Genomic DNA, 24,047 nt, shown 5'->3' on the forward strand with positions numbered 1-24,047 from the left:
CCCTCCCATTACAACCACCCAGCAGCAAATGCATCACGGACACACTCCAAAGTATATCAAGAGCCACCATTTTAATAAACATAGAAAGGGGCCAAGTTCACAACATTCTTGAACACATTAACCCTGTTCAACAGAGAAAATAACAGTACACCAATATTTCTACATGGTCCATAATTAAAAAGGAAAAGAAAACCTTGCAGGGACTCTGCATGTTATGGGCACTGCAGTTTCACAGGTTGCAAGCACAGGAACACAAGGACCCAAAACAGTGAAACAAGTACCAACACTTAGAAGCTGGCCTGTTTTATACGGTGGTCATTTTATTGGGCCTCATGGCTCATCAGCATTTTGTGAACTGGTAAGTATGGGGCCTTTATCATTGTATTATCTACAAAAAGCACAGACAGCAATTAAGCTCTAGATAAAAACATTATTCCAAGGTAAGAAGCATTCCTAGTCTACAACAATCTGAGAAATGTCTTGAAGTGAGAATAAAATAAAGTTTACATTTATTTACAGGAGGACTTCATTCTCACACAATGTTTGTGTGACATTTGAGTGCTCTTACAATAAACAGGACAACTGTCAGCTCATGCGAAATAAGTGAGAGACTATCGTCTGCGGAAAGCTCTAGAAATTCTCCAGGCGTTGGGCTCTTCGTAGCGATTGTAGAGCGGCTCCAGACGCTGCTGCTTCTTCTGCTTGCTGAGGCGTGTGGGGTCGGAGACTTTGAAGAAAGCTGGAGAAAACTCCACCAGCCAGCGCGGGTCAATTGTGGTCACCTCTCGCATGTATTCTTTTGTGGTCAACACCAGCTCGTGGTACACCACCCTAGTGGAGAAGAGGGAAACATCAGATCATGAATGAGAGAACAGTTGTAGTGTGATCAGCGTAAACCAACACGGGAAAGTGACAAACCCCAACAATTACCGTACAGATTTAGCTCAGTGATAATTGTGAACAAGAGGCAAGACATCCTCACAGACCATTCAATAAAAAAGGTATTCAGGCCAGGGAATAGCCCAAACAAGTGGTTATCATACCCCATTACCCACACAACCATCACAGAAGCTGTCTGTTTACATACACTCAGGCGACAGCCATCACCTGTTAAATCCATTAAGGCCATTCATAAATTTGGGAAATAGTTTTCCCACTTTGAAACACAAACCTATCTTTAGATGTCCTGCTCCACCCAAGATCAATCTGGGACATTTGGCCTTGCATTCATGTTCATATTCACGTTCTAGCACAAAGACTATTTTGATGGCGGAAACGGCAGCATATGCACACTGTTGCACAAAAATGGACGTGCTGCAGAGCGAAAGGTGTGGTCAAAGGAACTAAGTGGGCAAAGCCAGGCCGAAGTTAAAGTAAAAAAAGGTTGATTAAAGCTGACCAGGAGCTCTTTTTACAAGGAATATATCGTAGTGCTTCTTCTGTTGTCTTCAATTAAATTGACACATAATTGTAACTTGTCAGACCGGTTTTAAAGTGCCACATTGCTTCAAAAAGACTGTTATATTGTTAATCAGGATTATTTTGATATTGGGATTTTTAGCCTGTAAAAAAAAAAAAAAAAAAAAAAAAAAAGAAGAGTCCATGACAAGCTAATTAGTTGAGCACTGGATCAACAGGAGAGCGTAGACATTTAAAGACATTAATTTGCATAACACGAGGCTACTGGTGACGATATTTGGGTGTCCTCGAGACAGGGAAAGAACCTGATATGCAAAAGCAGCATTGACCAGTATACATGATTTGGGAATGCATAAGATATGGGAGGTAGCGAGCCATAAATGAGGAAAGTTTAATTTATCAGCGGAATTCAAACACAACACGCCCAGGCAGAACAGGCCATTTCCACCATCAAAATAGGGCCCTATGACTTCTTCCGAGTCTGTCAACTCACCACTCTGGCTGTCGGTTGAACAGGGCACTGGAGGGGTGGATGTAGACGACCTGCTGGTCGATGAGGGTTCTGTAGCCCTCCTGCGGGTCCTTCTTGGCAGCGTTACGGAAGAAGCCACTGCAAATCGCTTTCTGCACACGCACCGTGGCCTTTCCACAAGAGACCACGTCTAACTTATGCCTGTTGGAGAGAAGCAAAGCTTGGAGAATGAGAACCTAATTCCACATCCATGTCAGTCATGGTATAAACATCCCAATTATGTATTCATGATGCACGCAAAACCTTCCAGACTCCTCATAGTGGCGCAAACCTAGAGCTTCTTACCGGTCCATGATGCCCAGCATCTGTTTGCGGATATCCTGAGCTCGGCGCAGGGATCGTGCCTGGATGAAGTTCTCGTAGCACCAGGGATTGGAGAATTTGTTGTTCTTCCAGGAGTTGTAGACAGCCAGTAAGGTCAGATGGTCTCCTTCAGGCTGATGGAACTTGGCCTTCTTCTGATCGGCAAGAGCTTGCTTGTCCTAGGGAGAAGCAATACCAGAAAGAAATCGAGGAATTAACTTCACACTGTAATATGCCTAAAAAATGTAGTGTAGGTGACTGACGGCTGTCGAGCCCAATTACTGAAGATTTCACGTAATTTACACAAAAACAATGCAAACCTTTGGCCTGTAGAAGACATTCTGCACAGAGAGCATGGACACAATGGTCAACATCTCCTCACTGCAGCCCAGATGCACCGACATGATCAACATCTTACACAGCATGGGCTCCAAGGGAAACTCTGCCATCTGAGAAAGAGAGAGCGAAAAGACGTGAAGAGGGTGTGAAGAGATCTGAATGAGTGATGCTGAGAATTCACACTTTGTATCACAAATAATCTACAGGTTATAGAGAAGTCAGCCAAACAAATACAGAGATGTCTTACCCTGCGACCAAGACGTGTGAGCAGTCCCTCATCATCCAAGGCTCCCAGAGTATAGAGTTGCTCCATGGCTGTAATAAGGGTCTCCATGGGAGGGGCGTCCATGAAGTCAAAGGACAGCAGGTCATTGATGCCCATAGCCTGAACAGAAAGAGGAAGAATCAGTACTGGGTTTCTAAGATAGAGTAACAGAGACATTTCATTCATTTCATTCAAGTTAATCTTGATCACGGATAAATATGGCAGTACTATTAGATTAATAACTGAAATATAATTCACAACAACAATCAAATCAATCCAACTTTTTTTTTTTATATGGTGCATTTCATACCAAGAGGTAACACAATGCACTTAGCAGCATAACTTGTGAAAAAAGGAGTACCTTGAGAGACAGCACAGTACTGGCCAAGTTGGTTCTCTGGATCTCAGGCACGTTGGTGGTGAGCATCTCGTCTCTGTAAGCTCTCTCTGTGTACAGCCTGTAGGTTTTCCCCGGGCCAGTTCTGCCGGCTCTGCCTGCACGCTGCTTAGCCTGGGCCTGTGGTTCAAAGGTAAAAGATGCCCAAATGAAGGACCTGACCACTAGGGTGCACTATTATGTGAATTTCATTCCCAAATGTGAATATTTGCCACTGAGGCGTGTGCATCGCTTTAGGTTCTACTGAAGTCTTAGGGCTTAATGACATGATACGGCTGGCAAGTTATAAAATATGACTAAAAGTAATTTAAAAAGTTAAATGTCCAGACTCGAGTTGAAAGACTTTCATCAAGTTACCAGTCTTACCTGAGAGATTGGAGTTACCACCAACTGGTCAATACCAGTCTTAGAATTGTACACTTTCTGCTTCACGAAACCAGGGTCCACCACATAGTAGATCCCATCGATGGTCAGGGAGGTCTCTGCAATGTTGGTGGCAATGACAACCTAAGGTAAAGAGAACATGAGAACAGGCAAGTCAACCAGGGGCATTTACAGCACAAACAAGCTTACAGGGCCAAGGAACTAGACAGGGGAGAAGAAATGGCCACTCACCTTTCTGCTTCCAGGGGGTGCTGGATCGAAGATCCTGGTCTGCATCTCGCTGGGCAGAGCAGAGTACACAGGGAGGATGATGAGCTCAGGAACATCTGGCCCGAGAGACTTCATGCGCTCGTACAGAATCTCACAGGCCGTGTCGATCTCCTCCTGACCCGTGAGGAACACCAGAACGTCACCTGCAGGAGAGAGGGTGAGATGGTAAGGCTTTGGTTTGGCTCCAGTTATGACTAAGAGCACAACTGTGGGTGTGTAAGCCCCTTGTGTGACTCAAACTGGTTAGGCCTCAGTGCTTTGTTACTGTTGCCAAAATAGAGCCCTTGATATATTTGATGATGAGCAACTTGATCATGAAAGGAAGACTTTAAAGCCTTTTTTGTGTACATTGCCAAGGAAATGCACAAACATTTCAGTGGAACTACAACACAAAACCTTTCCCATTAACAATTGAAGATTGCTAAGAGAGGATGCCGTACCTGGGGGCTCAGTCAGGTGGATCTGCATGACCGTGATCAGACTGGCGTCCAGGTAGTCCGTCTCCGGCTCTTTGGTGTAGAGCACCTCCACGGGGTATGTTCGACCGGGAATGGTGAAGATGGGCGCCTCATAGAAATACTGGGAGAACTTGACGGCGTCCAGCGTGGCAGACGTGACGATCAGCTTCATATCCGTGCGTTTCTGAACAGTCTAGGGGAGAAAGGCAGGAAACGTTAGTCAGGCCAAAATGACCACTACAGCTGTAGTATGTTTAGATTTCCACTGGACATGAAAGTGAACCCTGAGGTATGTACCTTTTTGAGTAGGCCGAAGAGAACATCTGTGTGGATGGTCCTCTCGTGGGCCTCGTCCAACATGATGATGGCATACTGGCCAAGGTCTGGATCAATGAGACATTCTCTGAGCAGCATACCGTCTGTCATGTACTTGATGACCGTCTCTGGACTGGTGCAGTCTTCAAAACGGATGGTGTAGCCGACCTCTTGTCCCAGACAGCAACCGTACTCCTCAGACACCCTCTTGGCCACAGACATGGCGGCCACTCTTCTGGGTTGGGTGCAGCCGATCTTCCCCCTGGTGGTGTAGCCCGCCTCAGCCAGGTACTGTGTGATCTGAGTGGTCTTCCCAGAGCCCGTCTCACCGATCACAATCAGGATCTGGTTATCATGGACCGCCTGGAAAATGACAAGGGAAGAAATTATGGTTAGGTGCTACGAACACTTTACGGCCTTACTACAGAAAGATTTTATAGTAGCCTATAGTTAAGTTAGCAGATTTCAGAGTAGAATTCATTTGATTATAGCACGGTTCAGTGGACGGTTAGATATCGATTATTCATTTAGAAAGCAAATGGATTTTATGATCTACAGATTGCAACTGTAATAGAACATACAAGCAAAAATGGTCCAAAGTCTAATCCATTATGGATGGTGTGCACTGTGTGTGTGGTGTTTGAAACCCCAAAGGAAAAAAAAAATGGCCAAGACAGGAGACATGGACTGTTTGTCTAGTTTGACAAACCTGAATGAGCTGCTCCTTGAGCTTGTAGATGGGCAGACTCTCCCTCTGCTCCACGATGGACATTGCGGTCTTTTTCCCGTAGGAGGCCTTGTTTCCTCCAAAGGCGTGCTTCTTCCACTCAGGGATGTCGTTGGGCATCATGCCAATGCCCCTCATGTTGGCTGCGATCTGCCTGCCATCAACTGAGAGAGCGAGAGAGAAAGAGGGGGTGGGAAAGGGAAGTGTGTTTTGTTAGGAGATTAGCAATTATGATAAACTGCCTGCTCTGGACGATGAGTCACACAGCGACAGGGACATAGCCCCTCAGGACAGTAGGACCAGAGAGAGCTTCAGAAAGCCAGATGGTTATCAGTGGACCTGGGGCTCGCATAAGGAGCCGTTTCAAGCAGACGAAAGGATGTCTGGTGCTTTAAAATGCCCTGCTGATCAATTCTTATGGGACCAGTTGGCTATGATGTGAACTAATGCTTCATGTACAGTAATACATTATTAGATGCTGCCTGAGGAAGATTAAATCATATTGTTAAATTCTCAGAATTTCAACAGGCTAAAGCACTGGCAAGGCTTTGAACTACGGTTCTGTGTGGACAAGGCTCTTACCATCAGGCAGGGGGTCCACCCAGTGCTTGTTGAGGCCCATGGGGATGGAGTCCATCTCAGCCTCGCGTTGGGCCTGCTTCACCTCCCTCCGCTCCTTGGCCAGAGCGCTCTGCATCATGGCGGCCTGGGACAGAGAGCCGTCCGGGTTCTGGAGCAGACAGGAATGAAAATGCGTTACTCTTTTGAAGAATTCAAAATTCAGACAGATCAGGGACCAGCTACATTTTCAATACTCTATGCCAACTGACAGATTTTGAGACGAAGAATATTCTGATCACAAATGTCGCTTGACGGATTGGACATTACGTGCCCCAACAGTGATGTCAACACAGCACCACACAAGGCATCATTTTTTTGCAGCGCACCGCTGGTGTGTGAGGACGGGAGCTTTATGACCTCTATGGCTGTACCCAAAACCCAGATTTCACGTGTGAAATAAAAGGCCTGATTTCCCACAAATGAACCCTGTGTACAGTCGGAGAATGGGATTCCACACCTTGACTATTTTGACAGGACTCATATCCATGCTTTGTTTAGTGTGTCCCCTCAGGAAGGGTGGCTCCTCTTCAACAAGCTCAATTTCCAGATCCTCATCTAAAAAAGGGCAAGGAAGAACACACAACTTCACATACTTCAGTCTGATGCGGTAACGAGTAACACAGTATAATCATAAACAAACAGCACATACCTTCTTCGTCGTCCACTTTAGGAAGGATACCAGTTTCCTCGTCGAAGTCAGGAAACTCCTCTTTGGACAATACATTGGCAGCAATCATCTGAGGGGAGTGATAATGATGAAACCATATTAAGCCAAGGCGCAAAAAGTTCAGATTGTGTGGACAGTGAACATTCTGGGAGAACAGATTGAGCATAGGGCACTGGTGCCACCCAGTGGTCATGAAACAAACATGCTCTAAAATTGATCCTGACAATTCTGCTTCAGTCCTCAAATTCAATCAAATCATTAAGAGAGATTGTAGATATGATTACCTGTTTGATTTCCCACTTCTCAGGGTCTGATATCTTGGTTAGCCTCTTGCGCTCCAGGCTATCGTCCTCCAGTTCAGGTGCATGGCCCAAGTTGAGGTTGACGGGTCGGTCAGGGTTCCTCATGGCTGTCTCCTCAGGTTCAGCATTTCTGCGTCGGTTGGGGTTAAGGTCCTCTCCTGTGTCCTGGTCTACGTCCTAGAAGAAGAACAACAAATCGAATATTTTCATGTTAAATAACCCTGTTTTGATAGACAAGCTAAGAGGACTTGAACTTTCCCTGTATGTTCAATAACTTTGAAGCCAAGAGTCTGAAAACTAAAATGTAATAGAAATTGTATCTGTGCTTTCTGGAATGTTTATTGGGATCTTTCTTTGGATCCAATTAGGAAATACCATGAGCACTTTCTGAGTGTACCTTTATGTGTGAGTGTCATAATACTGAACTGGGTGGGTGTGGCATGATATCAAAGTTCCTTCCTCTTCACTCACCTTCATGCTGAGACTGGTCTTGGAGCCAGTGAAGGACAGCACCTTGACCTTCACCCTCTGACCTTTGCTAACTACATCTGCCACATTGGCCACTCTGCCCTCTCGCCGGAGCTCAGAGATGTGAACCAAGCCCTCCCAGCGTTTCCTGTGCACAAAAACACACACAGTAAGATTCTCTGAATCTTTTAGCATAGGATGAAAACACATCTGCTCATCCCAAAGCCTAAATAAGAAGTGAGAATGAGTGCCCATGCATAAAAAAAAAAAACCTGCATCACGCCACTGAGCGCATCTCAACACTGCAACTAACCTCAGTCCTTCGAGCTGCACAAAGCAACCGAACTGCATGATGCTGGTGACTTTGCCGCTATAGATGTCTCCCACGGAGGGCTCTTCTGGAGGAGGCCTGTCCACGTGTTTGTCCTTCCAGCGATCCGAGTCCTTCTGTGGGCTGCTGGAGCGACTCTTGGAGCGGAATCGGCTTTCCTTTACCCTGGGTCTCTCTTGTTTGCGCTCCCTATCCGTGTCCCGTGACTGAGACCTGGACCGGGAGCGATTATATCGCCTTCGGTCCCGATCTCTGTCTCTATCCCTGTCCCTTCCCCCATCCCGATCCCGATCTCTGTCTCTTTCCCTGACCCTGTCTCTGCCCCCATCGCGATCCCGATCTCTGTCTCTTTCCCTGTCCCTGTCTCTTCCCCCATCCCGATCTCTGTCTCGGTCCCGACCCCTATCCCGATCTCTGTCCCGGTCCCTATCCCGATCTCTGTCTCGGTCCCTATTCCGATCTCTGTCTTTACTTCGGCTCCTGCTCCTCCTCCTCTTGCTGGTTCCAGTGTCGGACCTTGTGAGAAGAACAAAAATGAAATACATTACCTGAATAGCAAAAAACTGAATACACAGGCTAGAATGATAACACCCAAATAACCAAAATATTTAGCTTGATGTGAAATTGAGAAAATGCTTTCATACTTTTTCTTGCTGCTTTTCAAGTCTGGTCCGCCGCTACTGGGCATGAACATCTCCAGCTCTTTCATGGCATCAGCAGCTATCTTAACGTCATCTTCATCCAGCACTTTCTGTTAGATATAAAATGGAAATATTAAAATCTGAACATAAACAAATCAGAATAAAACGGTCTATTCCAATGTAGATGCAGAAATGAATTTATTGTGTTCTGATATAAAGGGTATCAAAATGTCACAGCATTACCGAATGGCATTATTCAGTGCAAAAGTAGTGTGTCAAGACTCACAGGAGGGTTGTCAGGTCGGCACAAACCGGGGAACAGCTCTCGCAGCTTCTCCTTTTCTGACCTCGGTTTAACAACTGGTTCAACTGGAGAGTGTAAACAAGGGGTCGTTAAGCTACAATGGTAGGATAGGACGATCAGAATGATTACAAGACAGTTTATGTCACACAATGTGAGCTTACACATCATATTATTTTAAAAAAAAAACGTACCTTTACTCGGTGAAGTTTTTGATGGTGGCCGCATCGTTTGGATGAGACGAAGTAAATTACCAATGAGAGAGTCCTAAGCAAAGTAAAGTTTACATGTTAGCTAACTACCAAAACGACACATTTGGTATGAATGGATACAAGTAAAAGCAGACGTACCATGAATTCAGCGCCATTCTTCAAAAGGACTGATTTGAAGGCATCAAACGTCGGGTTTTTCTCCGCTAAACTGATGACAAACTCCGCTGAGAATAGAGAAAAGACTGTAAGGCAAACTGACAAATTGACAGATAAGCTGTCGGCGTCGTTTTCAATACTAGGCAACGCTAAATTGGACACGACAGTAACTTTCTAGCCTGGCTAATTTCTGTTGTTATAAACGTTAGAGCCCATAATAGTCATTCATTGATATTGAGAGAATTTACAGACGTTGATTGTGTTTTTGGGTCAACTGGAGTGCCAATCTAAAGTTGTATTGTGATAACTAACTAGCTAGCTAATTTGTTATCTACCTACAAAGAAGCCACGAACTAAACAAAGGCGACATAAACAACGTAGGGTAAGACACTTAAATACTCAGACACGGACAGTTAGAATGACCACTTTTATTAAAGCCACACAAAGTTGTACTCAATACAAAGCAAGTCCAAGTGTGAAAAGATAACTAATAGGCACGCAAGTCAAGTAACGTTAGCCAGGGAAAGTTAGCTGTTTATTAGCTCGCTAGCTAGTAAACGAAATGTGCTGCGTAGCTATCAGCAGCTAACTTAGTAACTATCAAACATACCTAGATCTTTATCGCTTATTCCCAGATGGTTGTCGAGTTCTGTGCAAACTTTAGAAACCAAAGACAAGTATTCGAGCTTTTTAAGCTCATCTTCTCCAAGTTCCTCCATTTTCACGAAGTTTTTTTCACTCAGTAACGCTAACTCGCCAGGACCACATTCGTCCACTGCACCGCGCAGCTATATGACTTTATTTCCGGTTATGAAGGAAGCGGAAATGATCCAACGGCCGTGGTAATTATTTTGTACGACCTCAAGATGGCGTGCTTTTATTATTTACGGTATAGACCCTGTTGACCGACTTTAATCTAACTGTATTCGGTCCTGTGAGTGCTTTGACTCTCAAACTTTTTCTGTCATTCCCCACTTTGAACAAGGGGGCCTTTTCAAGCCCCACCTGTCCCTCATCGCTCCAATAAAATGGTAGGCCAAGCTTAAAATTGTCAAATTTATTGAAATAACGATACATTCTAAATCGTAATTAATAACAAATAGCATCAGTTCAGAAATAGAGAAGTAAAAGTGCAATGGTGTCAATCCTTGCCTCAAATGGGCTGAGTTCCAAAAATAAAGAAAAGGGGCCTACTATGCAATTGTGTTGGTAGCCCAAGCTTAAAATCGCCCTTGTACGTCGCTTTAGATAAAAGCCTCTGCTAAATGTAATCTAATGTAAAATTGTCAAATGTATTGAAATTTTCTTTTAGGTTGATTTTTTGGTGGATCAGCTGTCTTTTTCGCCAACCTTAGTATTTCGTGTCACAAATGTATCTATAACGTCAATATTAGCCTATCGCCCACTACACTTTCATGCTCCGGGAAAGTTATTTTTCATTGTCCATTTAATTAATACGCCGACGTCAATCAACATTTTGCCACTATGGTTCCAGGTCACATTTCATCCCGGTCCCCCATCTAATGTTAATACAGTGTTGTATAATGGTGCGGCTCCTATAATGTATAATGTAGCAACACGTAGGCTACAGGGTGGGTGTGGTAGAGCGAGAGAGAGAGAGAGATGTAAGGACCGGAGCAAAGTTATGTTGCTGTAACGTTGAACTCTGTGCAACCATTGTGTTGAATAAATACTCGGGCCAAATCAAGTTGCGATTCATTTGCTCATCAACCACAGACCGAAGGGAAAGGGAGATAACTCTGGAGTTTAGAATGTAGAACACTTCGGCACTGGAGCAGTAAACAAAAGTCTCCCCTGTAATCTCCGACTACGACTAGCAGGAAAGGTTAACAACAGGCTAATTAATACAATACAATACTTAATAGGCTAATTTATACAATATTTCTTTGATGTCGTTATTTATAAAGGAAGGTATTGCAACGGGAAAATCTCCCGTTCATCGCGTCCATTTGCGCCCCACCTGTCACGTCTCTGCGCCCCACACATTGAGAAACCCTGGATTTAACGGAGAGTTGGAACACCTTGAATAACTTACAATCGCGGCAAGCGTGATCGGCTGTTTTTGCTCTGTTTTAGTAGACAAGCAAAAGAAATATCATATGAAAAATCATGTTGATCGTTTTGTGGGGTAATGCAAAAAGCAAAACATGTAGGCCTACTCTATCTACCCTGCATTGTTTCCCACAACAATTGTGCTTACAATTGAAAATGTATTTCTCTCTATTCCAAAGGCCCTATTTCAATGGATGGTTGTATTCTGGATATCCACTGGGGCACCCTGTACACAGAATGGTCTGGCCATACAAATTGTTCCAAAATTTAACATGAAGCTGAATATTGGAGAGATAGATTTGATTTGTATATTTGTTTATTTATTTAACATACATTGCTCTTTCTCTCTCTCTCACTCTCTCTGTCACACACATGAACACACACACACACACACACACACACACACACACAAACATACATACACACATACTCACGCACACACACACACAAACACGCACACATGGACACACACACTAGATTGGAGAGCAGAATTATTTCGTCTGGTGCCACAGAGTTATTGCCTTACTAAAAATTCAGTCCATTAATCTATCTGACCACTCTGAAGCCCATTAAAATGGATGAGATTAACATTAAACTATAATCACATTAAATACTTTCATTTCCTCCCTAGTCAGAACCCCCCAAGTGTGCTGGGGCTCCTTTAATTTGAAATGGGTGAAACATGATTAAGTCCATCTTTGATCAGTTGGGGCACTTAGGCATGTAGCCCAGGTTTGGCTAAAATGGCTGCTGTATTATTATAGTCTCAAAATCTACGTGCCTGCCTGATGTTATGGGCTTTAAGGCCAGTGAAATATTCAGTACTGAAAATTGTTATGTTTTTAATGCGACTCACATGGCCACAATGTGTAGCCTCTGTAAAGTTGTGAGGGATGCATCCAGGCTTTCATGTGAAAATGCGATATCTACAGTATTTTACACGTGATATTTTAGAATTCAGGATCAATCATTCTAAACGTGACGTTTTAAAGACTCTGTGGAAAACACTTGAGTTTGGTGCTGAGTGTAGAGTTAATATGCAGACCTCCTCCATCCCAGTGACAGGCATAGTAAGCCGATTACCAGTGAGTGTTAACGTTTAGCCTAGAGGAGTACGCTTGCACCATCCCCTCTCTCTCTCGTTCTATCTCTCTCTCTCCGCCTCTCTCTTTCACTCCCTCCCTTTCTCATGATTATGTAAGTCTGCTGAGCAGAAGCGTGATGTAACCTGACAGTGTCTGCATCCTGTGTGTCCCTTGTCCTAGCTTGCCCCGTCACCCTCTCTGTCTCACTCGTCCTTGACGGCTTGACCCAGTCCCAGACCTCCCTCCACTCTCTGTCACCCACCCACCCACCCACACCCACACACACACTCTTCCTTCAGTCTGTCTGCTCCCCACCAACTCACTGCCTCTCCCATCTCCCCCTGCTGAGTGCCTCCGGGCCTAATCGCCTTACTCTCATATTCCCATGCCCCCATTCATAAGTATTCTCACAGCTAGGTGCCGCCTTCTGTGGACACTGTCACAAGAGCTGCTTTCTCTCTCCTTGTCTCTCTCTTCTCCAACACCCCCCCCCCTCCACCCTGTGTTTAGATTGTACAACTCTGTAAATCAAGTGCGCGTGACTTTAATACGTTTCCGAGCGTTATGCCTCTTGTTTTGGTCTGACTGACTTGCCTTGCTTCTTTTCTTTCCTTGGCTTCCTTCTCTCGCAGCTACTGTCCCTCCACCCCATTTTGCCCTACATTTATCCCTCGTGTCCCTTTTTTGCCAAATTATTTTATAATTGTTTCGCTCATTTTCCAGTGCTTGTGTGCCCAAAGCTGTGTGTGTGTGTGTGTGTAGAGAGAGAGGGGTGTTGTGGGGATGGGGGTGTGGCTATGCAAAGGCCCCCGTCTCTTCCAACTCTTCCTCTCCAGCAGCGTGTCCTCACCTGACCCAGCAGAGCTGCGAAGGGGGAAGGGATGCTGTTATGTAATGGGTTTTTACATGTGCAGTTCCCAAATGTGTGTGAGGGTGAGGGTGTGCAGAAGAAGAAAGTTGAGGTTCACGCGCTGATTTTACACTAGTCTATCACTAACCGCTGCAACATTTCGACCCCTAGGTTCCCATCTGGCAGGTACCTGATAAGAAACTGGAGAGCTGAAACGCCATAGACTGTGCACACCTCCATTTGTCTTGTTTGTGTCCTGCATCTATATCCAACATGGCTGAGACGTGGACACCTTTTTTCTCCTGTGCTTTTTCCTCCCTACTGTGCCCTGTACTGTGTATGAAAGGATGCCACTCACAGAGTCAGTCCATTGCTTCTTGTTTACATGCATTACAGCTTGAGTGAAGAGGGGGAACAGCAGTCACTGTGGATAATTGTGAAATCCCCTCACCTCCCGAGAGACTGCTATCATTATGAGGGGGGAGACTTCTCTACGAGCACAATGCACTTGCTAACTGATAAACAAGGATCCTGGGAAAGCGAGAGAAAGGAAGAATGGTGGAAAAAAAACCTGGTTTTCCCCTATGGTATGGAGTGGGTCCAAGTCGCACGCTCTGTGAGGTGTATGCATGGAAGTGCGTCGGTGTGACAGCATGTACCTGAGATGACTGCACAGCTGGCTGTGATGTTTGCTTGCTGCTGAGTGGAAAATTCCTGCTCTTGCTGAATATGGAGAGGCACGGGAGTGTGTGTAGGGGGAGGGGGGGTGGTGTGTGTGTGTGTGGGGTGTGTGTGGGGGGGGGCGGTGAGGGGGAAGGACTAAGCAGTGCTGTGCAGAGTCAGGATTGGTCAGCAGGAAAAGCTGCCTTTGTGAGATCACAGCCTGCACAACAGCTCCCACTCTACTCGAGAAGAACGGCCAGCCTCCAGAGTTTCGGTGATTAACAGCTCTCAAAACAACTGATCTGAGGACAGCCAAATGTCTCTCTCTCTCTCTCTCGCAGCAGGTTAAGACACGGCTCACACACTCACACACGAGTAAACCTATAATCTCTTCATCCTTTTAAACACAGCGAGCAGATTCCTAGCCACAATCCCTACAACCAGTGTTGTATTGTTGCTGAAAGCATTATGACCAGCAGAGTCCCTTCCTTAGTTGTTGGCTCACGTGAGTGGGGGAAAACATTGATGGTGCAAGGCCAGTCACACTAGGGGGCAGTAGCGAGTCAAACACACCCAGCCCAGTGACATTTTCATGACCCTAAAATCCCAGCCCTTCCCTTGCATCATCACAATCCTGGGGAACTCTTTAGTCTCCTCAGCAGGTGATAAGACTCATCATGACCTGAGAAGACCCAACCTGGATTATATGAATCTGCACATAAGTGACCATTCACAACTGTGTGATATGCTTTCCAAATACATGTACATGTATTTTGACATTTGGCATACACTTTTGTCCTAAATGAGAGGCAGTATTGTACATTTACACATTTCGTCTGTGTATTACGTGTCAAAGCCACGACCTTGTTGCCAGCGCCTTGCTTTACCAGTTAGGGGAGCTATATTACATGTGTATCACATAGAACCGTAACTGTGTCTGATACGTAAATGTAGTAAGATTACCAACAGTCTTTTAGATTGTTGAGATGTAAGAACCTCATAAACATACACAACAAGACTGCTCACTGTTAAGCTTTCGTTCCACATGAATGTTTTTACCGTCTGACTTTTTCTGCTCCCTTGTCTGCCATTAGTATGCCCTCATCAAATCCTTCCAAATACAGTTTATCCTTGCAAATATAGTACTAGTAACTGAAAGTGTTGGACTGCATCTTTATATGCATGTGTGTGTGTTGATGTGATATGTGTGGAGAGGTAGGGCTGAACGATTAATTGCATTTGCGATTTAATCGCGATATGATAGAACGCGATTTTCTAACCGCAACGTTCGCGATTAAAAACGTGGTCTAAAACAAAACAAAAAATGTGGGAAATAATATTTTTAACTAAATGTATCTCATATTGTGTTGGTCATATTTAAATCATTCATTACGATTTGTTGGGAAAAAAATGTGGATAAAATAAAAAAATCGCATATTAAATCGCAATCGCAATATTTGGGGAAAAAATTAGATTATTTTCCCAAATCGTTCAGCCCTGTGGAGAGGAGTGTGGGGCACTATTGCCCAAGGTTCTCAAGGGCTGGAATCGGGGCTCCAGTGGGTCCTCGTGTCGTTTCATGACCTGCCAGCCTCCATTGGCAAGCCTTTGGATGGAGGCAAATAAGCAACCTGCTTCGACTTCTGATAGACTCACAGTCTTTGCTTTGTTTAGCTCCACATTTGTTTTTGTTACATTCGTGTTTATGTTAACTTGGAGGACTGTGTGTATGTGTGTGTGTGTGTGTGTGAGAGAGCGAGAAAGAGAGAGAAAGAGAGAGAGAGAGAGGGGGAAGCAGCTGCCAGATGCAATCAGGAAAGGCTCACATATGTATTGATTCTCCACAACATTAAAAAGCTACAGAGCAGAAAGATACAAAAAAAAGACCAGAGCCAGAGAGATGTAAATTTAGTCACATATTTATTACATAAATATATAGTAAAATAGACCAGCGACAATTACCATAAAAATATCTTCCTTTAAAATCCTGACCATAAACAAAGATTTGAAAATCACATTGACATTTACAAACACGCTGATTGTCTGGACCTGTCAGAAGCAGCCCACCACAAAAACCTGACACCACACCACCCACTGGACTCTTGATAAAGGAAAGGGGAGGGGGATGATGCTAGGGTGGGAGAAAGGGGTGATTTGGGTGGTGGTGGGTGTGATGGAGGCCGGGTGGTGTGGGTGGTGCGAGAGGAGATCACAGTAGATATTCGGAGGTGTTGTGTGACATTTTTTTCAACTGGATGTTTGTGTGTGAGTCGGTGTCTGAGGACTTCGTTTTGCACAGAGCTTGCATACAGCCTTCTTTTGTGTGTATGTGTGTGTGTGTGTGTGTGTGTGTGTGTGGTGTCCTTGATCAGAGTGCCTGTGCTTTGTGAAAATGGATCCTGTATACTGTTCTTTGACATGTCCTGTCCTCTCGGAGAGGACGTGAGTGGGAGAGAGCCTGAGGCCCTGTGCAGCCTTGAGCCTGAGAGAGGCGTCACGATTTCCCTCTGTGAAGCGCTTCTCGAACCGGGGCCTTTTGTCGTCAGACGACAGCTGCGCCTCATCCTACACTGCTAAAGAAACGCCCAACCCGGAGAGCACGCCACCTCTGAGGCAGATCTGTCTTGCCAGACCAGCAGTCACCCAATCAACCGCAACCTGGGAAGGGTTTTTCCGGGCAACTGTGCAAGGATTAATCTCTCGGACACTGCAGTGACACGAGTAAGACAAACCAAGAGGAATACCCAACAGGTGAGGAACGTGGTATTCTGTGTTCTGAAACATTGATTGTTTTGGCTGCACAGTACTCTCATGAAACTTCCTCCTCCTCTTCCTCAACCCTTTTCCCCTGTTTCCCATCAAAACAAGTCACAGTCAAAGAGCTCACTACAATCCCCAAGGCTCGGTCTACTCTGAGGCGCTACAGGGGGGGGGCCTTGGCCCAGCATGCGTGTTCCTACAGTAGGGCGATGCCAGGAGGGTCATCCAAGAGGATGTGTCGCTCCATGCTCTCCCCCAGTGACCCTACAAGAGGTCATGACCCCTGAGTGTTGGTGAAGCACACGCCCCTCTTTGTAAAATTCCCAGCAGCCTCAGTGATCACAGTGAAGTGAGGAACTCAGACTGAAAAGTGATACAAAAAGTAAGCATCTTAAAAAATCTGAATAGTAGTAGTATTAGTTGAAGTAGTAATAGTTACAGCGTTGTGGTAGGGTATTTGTTTGTATTTTTTTCTTTCCATGGCTGGTTGTTTGTGTCATTTTTCCCCCCACCTGAAACCACAATCACACTGTACTGGTTGCTTACTGCACGGTTTGAACAGTGTCCTTCAACATAAACCAAGGACAGTAAAAAAAAACATTCCCCATAAAAAATACACCATCAGGTGACAGGTACATGACCAGAGACAAATAAAAACACACAAACTAATCACTGGAGCCTCTTCGTAAATCACATCTCCATGGACTGTGGATCACGGATTAGATTTGGTTTCAGTCCAGTTGTCTTTCGGAAAAGGCCATCCATTTTGAGAAAAACTGCTTGAGAGCTGAGGACAGGCTCATGCCACGGCTTAACAGTTGAGACTTGAGACGACGGCGAGACAGGGACAGACACGATAGACACACAAAGTTAGAGTGGTCCAACAGTCTGAGGACTGAGCAGTGGAGACACAGTTTGGTAAGTGCGTGACTGTGACTGTGTGTGTGTGTGTGTGTGTGTGTGTGTGTGTGTGTATGCGTGGTGTATTAAACAGAGTAGCCTGACATGGACCCTTCTGTCATTTCCTCACCACAGCAGGTTCAAGGGTTGAGTGCGGTGCCCCTCCCTCGAAGGAATCTGGACAAAGAACCATTTGATCACTTTTGTAGTTTTCTACAGGATTGCCAATAATTGTCTTGCCAATGGGTGTTTTATTTTGTTGTCTGTCCTGGCAAGGACGTGGAGCTGTCATACTAGGAGGGTCCATGTCACTACAGAGCCTAGAGTGACGCCTGCACAGTTGCGGTTTAGACAGACGGTGGGACACAGAGAAGGGGAGGGCAAGCACCTTTTGAGGCCCCTAGATCAAACCTGAGCAAGCTCTACCCATCGCACCCGTCATCAACCTGACAAACATTGCATATGTATTCATAGATATAGCTTTCGTTTCATCATATAATACTATACTGTAGATTATACCGTGGATTATAATCCCGTCCTCCTTGGGTCATCAAAAATATCACCGCCCTCTGTAATCCCCCTACGGATTCTCTACATAGATTTTTTAATATGCGTACATTCCTCGCTGTCAAGGCTTATCCCTTCCCTCACCCCCTGGCAACTATACAAAAATATTTCGAGAGTAGAAATGTCAGACAAGTGAACACACCGCAGCAAGTCACAAGCATTAAAATATTCAATCAGTCTAACAAACTATCCCTCCAAAGACCACAAACTGTCCGCTTGTCAACGGTCACAAGCAAGACATGGGGGAATGTTTATCTACTAGAGGGGGGGTGGAGAGTGTGTGGGGAGCATAAAAATGACATAAACACGACTACCTTAGTCGTCATAGCCACCGCTACTACTCTATTAGCATTCAGCGTGTCCGTGTAACCCAATAAAGCACTTGGGCAGAGATACTCTCCTAGCCGCAGTGCTGGTCTGTACAGGCAATAACATATTGCCCTTGAACACAGTTCCATGTGCAGGAAGGGGAGGGGAAGGTAGTCTAGAACTCTGTCAATCCAACACTACTGATATAGGTTCCCCCGGCCATACACAGCTAAAGCCGTATTAAATAGGTACAGATGTCTACACTAGAATCATTCTTTAGACACTTAAGTGCATTAATTATAAGTGCATGAATTTCCTCACATGTGCACACAGGAAACCACTATTTCAATTCACAATTACTGCAGCCTTGAACTAAAATGCCTTTTTCTGGCACCAGCACATCAGTGACTTCTCTATGGCATTCCTCACACTAGCTACGAGCTACGAGCTATAGGCCTTTGGTGCACTTCGGTCCTTTCCAAAAAAAAGCTTTGGGTTCCACACAAATGAAGTCATCAATAATTACTGCAGGACTGAACCGCACTGGGTCAAAACCAGACACAATCGATAAGGCTGCCATTTCAAATGACAAAGAGGGAGACAGAGAGAACAATTTAGCACCACTCTATTAACAGAGTCATTTCTGTTTGCATACTAAAAGCCATTGCAACATCATTTTCTTTGTTAAAGCTTGACCACACCATTGAACTGTAAGGGTCTTTGACATAACCAAGCTTGTATCTCCAGCCTACGTATGTAATCTACCGGCAATTATCAGCTACATTCTCAAAAAGGTAATGGAATCGATCAAAAAAAGAAAAGAAGAGAAAAACTTGAATGTCTCTTTACGTGGCCTCAAAAGGTGCTTGTGTTGTACATTGGTAAAGACAAACCCAGATCCAGCCAAACAATCACACACACACACATAGAAGCACGTTATACAAAGGCACACAGCACACATGCACAAACACAGCATCAACAACTTTTATGCATATTGAACGAAAGAAAAAAAAATCGCTGAGAAAGATTTTGCGAAATATAGAAAAACTAAAAAAAAAGAACATTTCTATTGACAGGAAAATTACAAACACCTTGTATGGCAATCATACAAGCATATTCCAAAATTTGGAGCTTGGCGTTAATATTGTCTTGAGAAATTACAGGGCGACTCTCCTGCCAATGCATATACATACGAAAACAGCCACGATCTTGTTTATTCATATGGTTAACACATGCTTAGTGTGTGCTTGTGAGCACTGTGTAATTTTGTAAGGTGTGTATGTGTGTGCATAAGAACATTTAGCATTTCCACTAACGCAGGGAGCACAGGTCTAGATGGAGTGCAAAGCAGGAGGAATCCTGCATGTGTGTTGGGCCACACTGACAACGTCACGGACACCCTGAAATCACAGGGCTCATTCACACAGCCAGGCTCACTGTTTGTCACGGTCACACAGACACACACACACAAACACACGTAGCTGTTCCCTTTCCCTGTGTTCTCTTTGATTGGCTTGGAGGCACAGAACCCTACATCGTTATTCCCTTTTGCATGTCAAAAAGGTTACTTGGTTGGCACAAGGTAATGCGTAAAGTTACTACTTTATCTCCCGTTCCTCAAGAACTGTTTATGTTCTTGGTGACTTCTTTCCGAGCCACTCTAAGGTAGAACTATTGAAGCTCCAGTCAGTGTAGAGCTATTCAAGCTGTAGCCTAATGAAGCAGAACTAAAAAAAAAGGTTCTCCTACAGGTATCTCATAAAGACTCTTTTTAGGGAAGTGGAGCTGGGTCCACACAAGGCTCCCGGGTGTCTCCTATGCATGAGAATTATTGTAGCCATATGCCTTCTCAACCAATAAAGAACACAGAGAGAGAGAACGAGGAGAGGGAGAGAGGGAGCACAGGGTGAAAGACGCTCTGTCTTCCAATCGGGAGCAAATAAAGATGGGCTAACAATGGTATTAGCTAAGGTATATCATAATTTATTTGTCATTTTTTTAGTTTTTTTGTTACCTGAGATAATCCTTCAATAACTTTCTTTTCCAGTCTCGGGTCGAAAAGCAGGTGAGAGGGGTGCTGTCAGCTCAGCCAAAACTCAGAACCAGCGCTCTAGTGGTCGGGTGTGTATGAGAGTCCGGTGTGCAGGTCTTTCAAATCTCATAAATATATATCTCTATGTTTCATACAAGTACAAAGTCTGGGAATTACCTTGGGTAATATACTCCCACAGGTTTTTGGTCAGGTGACCGGGGTGCTGAAACCACTAATGTGCTTTCACATCTACGGCTGTTGAACCTACACTTGACGTATTGCACTTCATAAAGATGATTCAAACACATGACACTTGCAATAACCTTCTGGAATATTCCAAAAGCCCAGGGGGGCTTGCTCAGAGTGCAATGGCATAATTTGTTAGAAAAATGTCACTTACAGATATTTATGCGACCAAAATTGACCAAAACCAAAGAGAGCTAAACAGCTTGGAGCGTTTCAATGGGCTTTTAAGTACCATAACGACAAATACAAATAAAGGGGTTTGGAAGTGCATGAAATCGAAGGCATTCTCAACCTCAAGGTCTCAGTCTGTGGATTATTGGCTGACTGACTCAACAGTGCATTTGTCATAGCAGGTCTCTCGCAGTCATTGCACATCTCTCCAAGAAAACCCTCCCTTTTCAATCACAGCCTGTACCCAACTCTCGCAGATAAGGATTACATTCACTTGTCCTCAGTTCAACTCAATATTTACAAGTCAGCTCTAGGAGCAAACCTCGTCTTTCACAAAGACCAAATGGTGTAGACTATTCCTCTCATTGCTAAACACACGGCTGCATCACCGTCATCATTAAACATCAATACACCCCGAAAACCACGAGCGCGGCTGAAGATTTAGTTTTAACGCCCTGGCGCACCGACACACCCAGCACACACTTGCTTTTCCGAGCGATCTCAACGCAGCAGATGACATCACTTAAACACATCGGAGTGTATGACCACAGAAGCAAAAAGGGTGGACAACCCCATCTTGTGATGCACTGGAGACCTACATATACCCACGCCCACAACACACATGCAAATTTCTGCTCTTTGAAACAGTGCCCTTCTACCTCTGGCTGCTGGGCTTGGGGCCAAGAGCCCTGAGCCACAGACTGCATCGCAACACAGCCCATCTCTGCCAGGACTCTCGCCTCCGCAGGGGACTAAAGCACAGTTGAAGCTGGCTTACGGAGATGCTCTGCTCTGCGTGTTTACACTAAGTTGGGCCTCGGCACAGAGACGATGCAACAGGGAAGAGGTGGAAGGGCATTGCATAGACAGCCTACTACTGGCATTGTTTTTTTTTTTCTGTTTCAGCTCAAAGTTACAAAAAGGACAAAACTTCCTCTACATTTGGCATGAAGAAATAGAAGTATCCTCCCTGCTCTGATAGTGAGTAGACGTGTGTTACCCGGGCTAGACCTTAGTAAAATCGCAAGGATGTCTTTTTTTGTGTGTGTCTGCACACATGCGAGTGAATGTGAACGTGTGTGTGCGTGTGTGTGTGTGTGTGTGTTTTCCCAGATTAAAGATGATTGGCAGTAGCAAAGCAGGGGGACAGGGCGTCTGGCTGTTTGTCTGCCTGCATGCTGTGGAGCTCCTGATTGCATCAGTGTTGGAGGCTCAACACATTTCTCCAGACTCAGTCTTCTGGAGCCTTCTTCCAGTCTACCGCCATCCCCCCATCCGTCTCCCTCCTCTCTTTCTCCCCAGGGCCCATTAGACGGACTGAACACTCTGTCAGCCTCATATCCACAGCCCCTCCAACTGGCAGTTCAATGCAGCCTACAGGTTCCTGTTGGGATCAGAGGGGTGTGTGTGTGTGTGTGTGTGAGAATGTGTGATCGTGTGTATGTGTGTGTGTTAGAATCATATCTTTTTGAAGAATAGGAGGCACAGGTCTGGATCGTTAACTTCATGGGGCACTTTTCCATAACATGGATCGACATGCACATTTTGCGAGTGCACACAAGGACACATACAGATGTATGAAGCATTAACATCGCTACATATGCATTTTTTCTCTCAAAACTGTACAAGATGGTGGAAGTTCGCCGATACAGGGTATTGTATCCTGGCCTAAACATCCAAGTATGTGTGTGTTGCACATGATTTACATATACTGATTTCATCTTTTTTTTCTTTTCTTTTTTTTTTTGTATTTACATCCTTGGTTATGGCCAAAAAAAACAAACAAACAAACAAAAAACAAAAAAAGAACAAACTAAAAAGGTACAAAAAGAACAACAACAACAAAAATAGAACAACATATTGCACCTTGCAGATGGGCAATATTCTCAGTTTGTTGTGTGTAACGTCATTTTTTTTTGACAGCACTGTCCACTCTGCTGGTGACCTGAAGTGAGGTTCGGGTTCTGGTTTTGCGGGGCTCAGTTAGGGCCCAGTCCTGTCAGCTACATTCAATACCATGAGACTCTCCACTACTACAAGAACACTCCTCTCCTCTCCCCAGTCCAGCTTTCTCAAACACACACACACACACACAAATACATACACACATACATACAGTTCAAATCACAAGATCTCAGAGAATACCATTAGACAGGGTCCGACGTAGGCCTGTGACACTGTGACTCCTGAAGTTGCTGCCAGAGTCCTTCAGTTTGAAGCCATATGTGCACCTAACCTCCATGGGTGGATGCTGCCATCAAGGAGATGGGGGAGGTGGTGGTAGGGAGTTGGTGCCAAAAGGGGGCTTGGGAAGGGGGGCTTTTGGAGAGGGGGGTGGTGTTATAGACTGGGGGGTGGGGTGAGGAGGGGAGTGTTTCTGTAATGTCTGTACATGCGTTCACGCACCAAGCACATATATCTCAATGCACATCTCTACACCTGCATGTGTTTCACACACTTCGAACAAGTGCCAGCAGTTCTGCCCCCGCACCCAGATTCATTAGAGTTTTGTGTTGTGTGAGGTATGAGAAGGTTTTCTGTTTCAGTTCTTTTTTTTTTTTCATATTTTCAGTTTTCTGTTGCATTACATTTTCCTGTGTGTTTATGTATGTGTGTGTGTGTTTATTCAGTCTTTGATTTTTTTAAAAAAGAAAAAGAAAATATTTAAAAAAAGGAAAATATTCCTGTTGTTTGTTTCATCTGTAAATTCCTCTTGATAAAAGGACGGACAATGGGATAGCTACACAGACAAGAGAGCAGTTGGCTTTTTCAATAGAAACTAGAGGTGATGTGAGAAAGAGGTGAAGTTCTTCTTTTTGTCTAGGTTACACTGCACGCATGGTCAAAAAGGTGACTATCTCTGTTGTTTCCTCTCTTCTACACAGAGCAGTTAAGCATCAAGAACAAACAAACAAACAAACAAAAAAAACAAAAAAACATTGAGATTATTATTATTTCTTTTTTTTTAAAAAGCTCCCATCTTTTTTGTTCTGGAGTCTTTCAAATTTCAACATTTTCCGTCTGGGTTTTTGATTATATCATTTATCTCTTTCACTTTCAAATTAAGTTGACTCAGAGGGTAAAGCAGCATGGTAACCCCTACACATCCAACCACACACACACACGCACACACGCACGCACGCACGCACGCACGCACGCACGCACGCACGCACGCACACACACACACACACACACACACACAAAATCTGATCAACTCTCCAGACTCGAGGACATGACTATTGCCAGATCTGTGTTTTTGTCTCTTATCCTGTCCTGTGTCTTT

General features: G+C 44.6%; 1 protein-coding gene across 1 annotated transcript; it reads right to left on the reverse strand.

Moving 5' to 3' along the window:
- Positions 1-52: 52 nt before the first annotated feature.
- Positions 53-9,910, reverse strand: LOC105888837 (ATP-dependent RNA helicase DHX8). Its single transcript, XM_012814580.2, has 22 exons — positions 9,719-9,910; positions 9,091-9,176; positions 8,935-9,007; positions 8,726-8,808; positions 8,443-8,549; positions 7,781-8,314; positions 7,471-7,615; positions 6,982-7,176; positions 6,680-6,767; positions 6,488-6,585; positions 5,992-6,139; positions 5,392-5,573; positions 4,665-5,045; positions 4,350-4,560; positions 3,871-4,052; positions 3,622-3,762; positions 3,220-3,375; positions 2,841-2,978; positions 2,575-2,703; positions 2,237-2,433; positions 1,913-2,092; positions 53-831 (listed from the first exon to the last, which is right to left on the reverse strand). Exons 1-22 carry the CDS (start codon positions 9,825-9,827, stop codon positions 612-614), a joined length of 3,783 nt encoding a protein of 1,260 aa, XP_012670034.2. The 5' UTR covers positions 9,828-9,910; the 3' UTR covers positions 53-611.
- Between the last annotated feature and the right edge of the window lie 14,137 nt (positions 9,911-24,047).

This window comes from Clupea harengus, chromosome 23 (genome assembly GCF_900700415.2).
Source record: "Clupea harengus chromosome 23, Ch_v2.0.2, whole genome shotgun sequence".
Lineage (NCBI taxonomy): Eukaryota > Metazoa > Chordata > Actinopteri > Clupeiformes > Clupeidae > Clupea > Clupea harengus.

Bases quoted from the DNA above. Each gene is read 5' to 3' on its own strand.
- LOC105888837 (XM_012814580.2), bottom strand. From the start codon at position 9,827: ATGGAGGAACTTGGAGAAGATGAGCTTAAAAAGCTCGAATACTTGTCT. The intron at 6,140-6,487 runs GTGTGGAATCCC...TGTCTGCTCCAG, and splicing joins GTCCTGTCAAAATAGTCAAG to AACCCGGACGGCTCTCTGTC. The intron at 2,434-2,574 runs GTTTGCATTGTT...GCTTCTCCCTAG, and splicing joins ATGTCTTCTACAGGCCAAAG to GACAAGCAAGCTCTTGCCGA.